The sequence below is a fragment of the Muscardinus avellanarius genome (assembly GCF_963383645.1).
Source record: "Muscardinus avellanarius genome assembly, chromosome: 8".
In the NCBI taxonomy this organism is placed as follows: Eukaryota; Metazoa; Chordata; class Mammalia; order Rodentia; family Gliridae; genus Muscardinus; species Muscardinus avellanarius.
The window spans coordinates 62,552,231-62,561,168 of NC_137794.1; the positions used below are offsets into that span (position 1 = coordinate 62,552,231).

Genomic DNA, 8,938 nt, shown 5'->3' on the forward strand with positions numbered 1-8,938 from the left:
TTTTGTTTTGAATGCCGGGCGTGGTGGCGCACGCTTGTAATCCCCGCACTTGGGAGGCAGAGACAGGAGGATCGCGCAGGTTCGAAGCCACACTGGCTTAAGAGACCCTGTTTCCAAATAAAAATATAAAAATAGGTCTGGGAGTGTATCCCGGAGGTAGAAGGGCTTCCAGGAACCCCAGTACCACCAAAAAAAAAAAAAAAAAAAATTTATTTTGAAACAGGGTTTTACTAAGTTGTAGAGAGCCTCACTAGGTCACTGAGGCTGGCCACAAACCTGTGATCCTCCTGTCTCAGCCTCCCAAGTACTGGGACTACAATTGTGCGCCACCATGCCTGGCTTAGCTGGAAAGATTCTAAAGAAAATTTATAGCCCCTGGTCCTACCCCCTAATCCCACCTCACTCCCACTTTTTTGCTTATTTAAGAGGAAAAAATTATATGGTATGGTGATGGACTACTCTCCCAACACTTATCCTAATATATTTAGATATTATACTTTAAAAAATATATATAGTCCAGAGCCGGGCGTGGTGGCACATGCTTCTAATCCCAGTATTTGGGAGGCTGTGACAGGAGGATCGCAGGTTCTCAGCCAGCCTCAGCTACTTAGTGAGGCCCTCTGCAACTTAGTAAGATCCTGTTTCAAAATAAAGAATAAAAAAATAGGGCTGAGGGCATAGCTCCAAGATAGAATGCCCCTGGATTCAATCCCTGGTACTGCAAATAAATTTTAAAAAATAAATAATATAGTCTAAAATGTTCTTATTTTGGAAGTTGAGAGAATTAAACAGATATTCTAGAGTGTATTCATGGGGATTTGTGAAATAAGGGTATTCCTATCTAAATAACAAACAAAAAGTGTTATTCGTGATTAAGAATATTTGTAGGAGAGAGCCTTTTGGATATGGGAAAGTTAGTCTCACATGTTAACATGTGATATTAAAGTATTGATGTGTTTATTTTAAATAATGATTTTTAAAGGTTTCTGCAAAGCATGAATCCTATAAACAAACTGAGGTTTTTAAAACACCAAGAGCCCGGGCATGGTGGTTCATGCTTGTAATCCGCATGCTTGGGAGGCTGAGACAGGAGGATCGCACAGGTTCGAAGCCAGCCTCAGCTAATTAGTGAGGCTCTCAGCAACTTAGTGAGACCCTGTTTCCAAATAAAATAGAAAATAGGTCTGGAACTGTAGCCCAGAGGCAAAAAGCCTCTGGGTTCTACCCCCAGTATCACCAAAAAAATAAATTTAATTTAATTTAATTAAAAATAAAACACCAAGAGGAGTATATTTTGTATTTAAACTAGTGAACATAAAATGTATAAGATTTCAATATATGATCACATATACATACTCAAATACTTACATAAGGCAGAGATGTAAAGCTTAGTGGTTTTTGAAGAGTGTCCTGACTGATATAAATGTAGGTTCTGGAAGCTCCGGTAGAGCACTGCTGACCTGAACCTCGCTGTCGGCTGTGCAGTAAAGTGTAACGACTTCTTCACAGTGCATCTGAGAGTAGCTTTGATGCACCTCTGGACAGCCAGGTAGAAATATCAGCAGTAGAGTGTGATTATCCTAGTCTGTTCATGCTGCTATAAAAAAAAAACCCCTCAAATTAGTAAATTTATAAATAATAGAGATTGATTTCTCACAGCTCTGGATCCTGGGAAGTCCAAGACCAAGGCTTTGGGCACATCACTGCAGAGCTCTCAGGACTCGGGCTCCTCCTGAAAGGCCCCTCCTCTTAATACTGTTGCACTGAGACTAAGTTCCAACATAAGCCGAGGATGCAGCTCGGTGGAAGAGTGTTTGCTTAGAATAGACGAGGCCCCAGGTTTATTCCTCAGGATCCCTAGTCTGGGACAAACCTAATCAACATGAATTTTGGCGGGGATGCTAATGTTCAAACCAGGACAGGAATGGAAAGAGCACTGGGCTTAGAACCAGAAGATCTGGGCTGATGTGGGCTGAGCACTCTGCAGACCTGAGGTCTCCCAGAGAATCCTTCCCCCTAGTTCACAGGATGGTGCAAGTTGTGTGAGAAGTACTCTACCATTTGACTAGACTACAAACTCCTGGAAAAATCATGGACATTTTAAAAGTCAAAATCCAAGCTTCCCGATATGACAAGCAGATTTTTATTTCATGACTCATTTTTCCTATTCGACTTGTTAAGCGTAAGACCGTTCACGCGTTTCCCTCTATTTCAGGTGCGCATAATTTGCTCTGCATCGACTCCTTTATCAAGCTTGTTTCTGCATCAGCATCAGGACAGTGAGTTGGAGCAAAGCAGAATACTGATGGATGATTTGGGGCTGAGCCAGGTAGGTGGTATTAACATAATCTCTTTTTATTTTAAAACAGCTTAATTGTTTTTGGTTCCATACATAGCTACATTTTGAAGGAGGAATGAGTATATACTTAACTTGACTTGCTGTTTTCTTTTACAGCTAGCATAGCCGACATCGTTCTCAGTGTCAGTGAATTTAAGAAAATTAACCCAGAGCAGAAGAAACCTTAGAGAACATGTAGCACAATGCTTCATTTGACATGTGGCAAAAATGAAGGCCAGAGAGATGACTGGGCCCACAGTCACACCCCTGACTAATGGCAGGCTAGAGCTGGACACCAGGGCTCTGTGTGGTCAGAGGCACACTGCAAGCCCATGTTGCCTTTTCTGGATAGCCTTGATCCTGGTTTTGGATTCGTAGTACATGATACAGTATTTAAGCTTGAGTCGGATAGTCCAGGATCATGTAGTGCTTAGAGATAAGTCTATGATTTATCTCCCGACCGTTGGGTAGAATTTCTGGAGTACCTGTGGGGCAATAGGCTCTGTGGACACTCTGTAGGGAACAGACTGATGCCGGCCCGATTCTTCTGGAGCTTGGAGTCTGGATTAAACCTAGGCCAAACAGAAGTGACTGCATTTCCTTCTGTTAGAATATGACAGGGTAGCCGGGCGTGGTGGCGCACGCTTGTAATCCCCGCGCTTGGGAGGCAGAGACAGGAGGATCATGCAGGTTCGAAGCCAGTCTTGCTGGCTTAAGAGACCCTGTTTCTAAATAAAAATATAAAATAGGTCTGGGAGTGTAGCCCAGAGGTAGAAGGGTTTCCAGGAAACCCCAGTACCACAAAAAAAAAAAAAAAGAATTTGACAGGGTATATTTCTCAACTATAAACAATTGAAATGTTATTCAAAATTTAAAACTATCAGTACTCGTCCCAAGAACAAGGAATTCCATTCTTCCAGCCTCAGAGGTAAAAGCCCATTTAGGGTGAGGTGAGGAGCCCATTCCTTATTGACCTGAGTAGAAATTATATATTCCCAGGAGTTTGGGAGAATGAGGCCAATAATTATTTTTAAAATGAGCTTTCAAAATATGATTACTTAAAACTATGTGCATAGCTGGGTGTGGTGGCACATGCTTGTAATCCCTGCACTTGGGAGGTGGAGACAGCCAGCCTCCCTGGTTTAAGAGACCCTGTTTCCAAGTAAAAATATGAAAATAGGTCTGGGAGTGTAGCCCAGAAGTAGAAGGATTTCCAGGAACCCCAGTACCACCATAAAACAAAAAACAAAAAAAAACCAAAAAACAAACTATATGCAGCCAGGCGTGGTGGCACACACTTGTAATCCCAGCATTCAGGAGGCTGAGACTGGAGGATCGCCATTCGCTTACAGCCTCAGCTACTTAGTGAGGCCCTCTGCAACTTAGTGGGACCCTGTTTCAAATAAAAAGAATAAAAAATGGGCCAGGGGGTGTAGCTCGGAGGTAGCCAATGGAACCCAATGCCCCTGGGTTCCATCCCCAGACCTGCAAAGAAAAAAAAAAAAAAAAAAAACTATGTGCATATCTTGGTCTTTTCAGGCTACTATCAAAATACTATAAAGTTCCTGGGTGTGGTGCCACACGCTTGTAATCCCCAGCATTCGGGAGGCAGAGATCAGAGGATCGTGGTTCGCGGACAGCCTCAGCTACTTAGTGAGGCCCTCCATAACTTAGTGAGACCCCGTTTCAAATTAAAAAGAATAAAAAATAGGGCAGGGGGTGTAGCTTGGAGGTCGAATGCCCCTGGGTTCCAGACCTGCAAAAAAAAAAAAATAATAATACTATAAGGTGGGTGGTTTATATACAACAGAAATGTATTTGTTACAGTTCTGAAGTCTGGAAAGTTCAAGACAAGATACGAGATTTGCTTCCTGGTGAAGGCCCACTTCCTGTTTCATAGACTACTGTCTTTTTATACAAACTTCACATGCTGGAAAGAGCCGAAGAGCTCCTTGGGCCCTCTTATTAAGGGCAAGAATCCCATTCCTGAAGGTCCCACTTTTAAAATCTAATCGACTCCCAAAGGCTTTACCCCCTAATACCATTACCTTAGAGTTGAGTTTTGACATAGGAATTTTGGAAAGACACAGTATTCAGACCATAGTGGTGTAGAAATAAATAGCTGCTTATAAGCCCCTGTGCTGGGACCACTTGAAATGCTGGTTCTCCAAAAGCAGTCTTTGTACATCCAGTACTGTCTTTGACCATTTGAAAGAATACACTTGAGCTGCATCAAATCCATTTCTAAAGATGTTTATTTAATTAATTTACTTATTTATTTTTGGTGGTACTGGGGTTCCTGGAAACCCTTCTACCTCCGGGATACACTCCCAGACCTATTTTTATACTTTTTTATTTGGAAACAGGGTCTCTTAAGCCAGAGTGGCTGGCTTCAAACCTGCGCCATCCTCCTGTCTCCGCCTCCCAAGCGCGGGGATTACAAGCGTGCGCCACCACGCCGGCTTCTAAAGACTTAAATCAAAGGCTTTTAAATCTTTCCCCATTCTCACCAGGATCAGGGCTCAGACACAGGCCAAATTAAGCTCAGCACTTGAAGCCAATCATATATGCAGACACCGGAGGATTGCAGGTTGCTTACTGACAGCTTCAGCAACATAGCAAGACTCAGAAACCTAGGAAGACTGTTTCAAAACAACAGCATAAAAAAGGCTAGGGAATGCAGCTCGGAGGTAGAATATCCCTGGGCATTCTATCTCCAGTACTGAATGCCTCAGGACATTCAATCCTCAGTGCTGGGGGAGGGTATATACATACATACATATACACACATATATGTATATATACAGGGACTGTGACCTTAGGGTCATGAAGGCTCCCAGTGCATTGGTGGGGAAGATGGACTTAGAAGTCCAGAATTTTTCTGTGAAAGAGCATAATAGCAAACCCCAAGGAAAGAAGGGCCCACTTAGTGATTGATTGTGAGCCCAGTTGGTATCACTAGTCTCGGGCTCTTTATTGGCCTCACAGGAACAGGGCTCCTCAACTTAAGCCTTCCTGAGGGGACCAGGTATCCCAACAGCTGAGGACTGAAAGCAGCTCTGACCTTTGTAAAGTCAGACCCCAGGCACCTTCTCCAGGACCCAGCACCCACTGGGACCTTTCAGTCCAGTTTGGAAAAGGCTTGTTTTCAGGGCCTCCCTCAGACAGTGGAACCCTGAACATGAAGCCTCTGAGGCATACAGCAGCCTCTTCCTAACAGCACAACACTGTTTTTGCTATTACTTATTTCTGGAGCACTTTTGGAGAAATAATTCCTTTTCTACCTGAAATGTTCTTTTAGGTTTTGCAGAGAACTGTCATTCTGAGCAAAAACTTTCATATTTGGATATTCTGGCATTGTTTCAGCTTTCATGATTCTTCCAATTTTTTTCTTTTATTCCCAAGTAATATGTCCTATTTATTGCCTATGGGTTTAGCTCAGTTGACTTTCTAGTTTAATTTAAGAGATCATCTAATGAGAAAAACACAGAAAAAATTGTAATCTTAAAGAAGTGAACCTAAAGTTTTTTTAAACCTACAATTAGTTCTGTAAATTTTCATTTAGATTGGGTTTAATCAGCTTAAGGTTTTTCTGTCTTTATTTGTTTGCTTGTTTTTGTAACCAGAACTCGGCAGAAGGGCTCTCCATGTTCACTGGAGAGGAGGAAATCTTTGCATTTCAACGCACAATTTCCCGACTAACAGAAATGCAGACTGAACAGTACTGGAACGAAGGAGAGAGAAGCAAGAAGTGACTGTCACTTTCACGCAACCAGACAGTGCGAACGCAGGGAGAACGCCACATTGTGAGACTTGAAGGGATCATTTTCTCATCAGCACTTTGTCCTCTGGAGCATTTTAATCAAGAATCGCCGTCAAAGATTTAGTGGGCTAGGAAGTTAGAGACTTATTTTAGAGATCTATTTTTTTCCTATTTATTTGGCCTTATTTCTGCACCATGAAATCAAGATCATCGCTCTTAAAGATTACTGTCATTTGGGCTTCACATGAAACTACCTGAGTGAACCTTGAGTGCCCCAACACTCGCAGCCAATGCTGAATGTGTGGAGACCTCTGAGCTCTGGCTGCACAGGGGCTGAATCCTGGAAACACTTCTTCCGTAAGAGGGAAAACCAGAACACAAACCCTCATTCCAACTCAAAGCAAAGAAAGCTTCCTGATCTTATTATAAACTGAAGGGGATAACATTTTAGAATGTGGGTTTATATGTGTGATTTTAAAAGGGGGTTCCCCACTATGAATTGTAATAAATCCCCTAGTTTTCCAGGTTTCTTCATGTGGAGAGTGTTTTTTTTTTGTTTGTTTTGGTGATACTGGGGGTGGAACCCAGAGGCTTTCTACCTCCGGGCTATACTCCCAGACCTATTTTCTATTTTATTTGGAAACAGGGTCTCACTAAGTAGCTGAGGCTGGCTTCGAACCTGTGCGATCCTCCAGTCTCAGCCGCCCAAGCGCGGGGATCACAAGCGTGCGCCACCACACCCGGCTCTGGAGAGCGTGTTTTTAACGCTGAGATCATGGTTGGCAGGCAAGGCCTGATCTCATACAGACACAGAGCGGTGTGGGGGTGGGGTGGGGGTGGATTTGACATCATCAAGTAAGAAGCAAGTGTCAAGTTCCCCGATGAGCAGATCTGTGGGTCGATCCCGACTCTGAGGGCCAGTCGGAGGGCAGGCACCAAGAATGGGACCAGCGATGGTGTGGGGAGGAGGCAGAGTCCCGGCCACACGCCACAGGCATGCGGAGAGAGCAGGCTCCTTCCCGCTGTTGAGCCGCACCGGCTCACTGCAGAACGATTCTCCCCACATCACTGCTGATTCTGCAGTGGGACTGAACGGTAAGTAGGCAAGAGCACTTGGCAACACTGCTTTACATAAAACCTGGTTTGTCCTTCGTTGAACTCATTCCTTGATTCAGCTACATAAAACCTGACTCTGTTGCAAAAGGGTATCTTGGTTGAGGCTCTTAAAAGAATCTTAAGTCCCTCTTTAGAAAACAACAAAATTTAAAAAAAAAAGAAAGAAAAAGAAAAATAGGAAATGCACGGTCTTGTGAAAATCAAGGATTAGGGGGCCAGGCATAGGTAAATCAGTCCAAACAATAATTGTTAATGTAAGTAGACTCCCTGGGAACCTACTTATTGTTTAAAAATCCATTTTTTTTCCTGTTTTTGCTAAGTTAAGGCATTAACTGATTTAAGTCAATCAGAGAGATGGATGAGTAGAGGAAAGCTTAAATTGGGACTACTAAAACCAATGTGGTTTAAAAATATTTTTACTGACGTAGCAGGGAATTCTAAAGAGATAAATAGGAGGAGAGGATGGCAAATAACTGCTCTGTGCCAGACTTAATGCCAGATATTTATATTATTTCAGTTTAAAAAGTGGTCCTAGAAAGTGAATATAATGACCTATGATTAAAGATAAAGAAACAGAGCCGCAGAAAAGAGAAGCCTCTGGACTTGAGAGTCACCCTTTATAACTACAGAACGCATGCTATGTTTCTACCACACTGCCTCCTACTCTCTCTATGAAAAAGAGAGCTTGTTTAATATCGATTTACTTAATCCAGCGAAGATGCATTTATAATGGAACCATTGCTTCGAACTCTATAAAAATGTTTTCATTTTATTCTTTAAATCAGAGCTCTTTTTGTTTTTGGTTTTCTGTAGTTAGTCCTGGAGACCAAACCCAGGGCCTGTGCATGCTAGGCAAGCCCTCTACCACTGAGGCACACCCCCAGTCCTAAACTTTAACTTTTTGCTTTTCATATTTCATTGGTAACTATTCTGTACCTTAATAAAGAGATCGTCTGAGTGGAGAGACAGTTGGAGAGCATGGCTGATAGGAAAAGGAACTGTCCCTGAGTGTGGGTGTACGCAGAACAGGGCCCCACGAGTTCTCTTGTAAAGGGCATTTGGGGTCAGGTATTTGCAATCACATTTCAATTTTTACAGCAACAATGATATAGCATTAGGTAGGTGCCCTGCACAGAAGCCTGTAAGTTCCCAGTGTAGCTGCCCTATAGTTTTGTTACTAAAGAATTTAAATGTCTTTTATAATACTATTTCTGTAGGGTGAAATTGTAGCACAGGGTCCACTTGTGTAACTGAAATGTGTCCACTTCTGTGGGATATGCTGCAATAGAAGGATCTCTCTGAGCTGGGAGGAGGGTTATGGGGGGCAGGGCCCTAGGTATCAGGGTGGGAGAGAAAGGAGGTCCATGGTGGCTAGAAGTGTTACATCTTCATTCTGATCTCCTCTCCACAAAGTCTGATTCATCAAACAACATTCAAGAAAAAAAATGAAATAAAAATATTAATAATCTGCCATTACCAGAAAACAATATGGTAGCTCTACTAAAAGTATAGGTTAATTATACCTTATCTGAAACACTTGGGACCAGAAATGTTTGGGATTTTTTTTTTTACAGACTTTAGGATATTTGTAGATTCATAATTAGATATCTTAAGGATGGGACCCCAGGTGAAATAGAAAATTTATGTTTCATATATACTTCATACACATGGCCTGAAGGCATTTTGTATAATATTTTGAATGTATGTGGAGTGTGTATGTG

General features: G+C 42.4%; 1 protein-coding gene across 2 annotated transcripts in view; it reads left to right on the plus strand.

The window, feature by feature from the left end:
• Nucleotides 1-6,093, plus strand: part of AFG1L (AFG1 like ATPase) — a gene marked incomplete at both ends in the record, with an annotated part of 206,104 nt that extends 200,011 nt beyond the window's left edge. For both annotated transcript variants that reach the window (XM_080700611.1, XM_080700612.1), the window contains 2 exons: nucleotides 2,216-2,329; nucleotides 5,965-6,093. In XM_080700611.1, coding sequence (XP_080556737.1) covers nucleotides 2,216-2,329; nucleotides 5,965-6,093 — 243 coding nt within the window. The remainder of the gene's footprint in view (nucleotides 1-2,215; nucleotides 2,330-5,964) is intronic.
• Nucleotides 6,094-8,938: the final 2,845 nt, after the last annotated feature.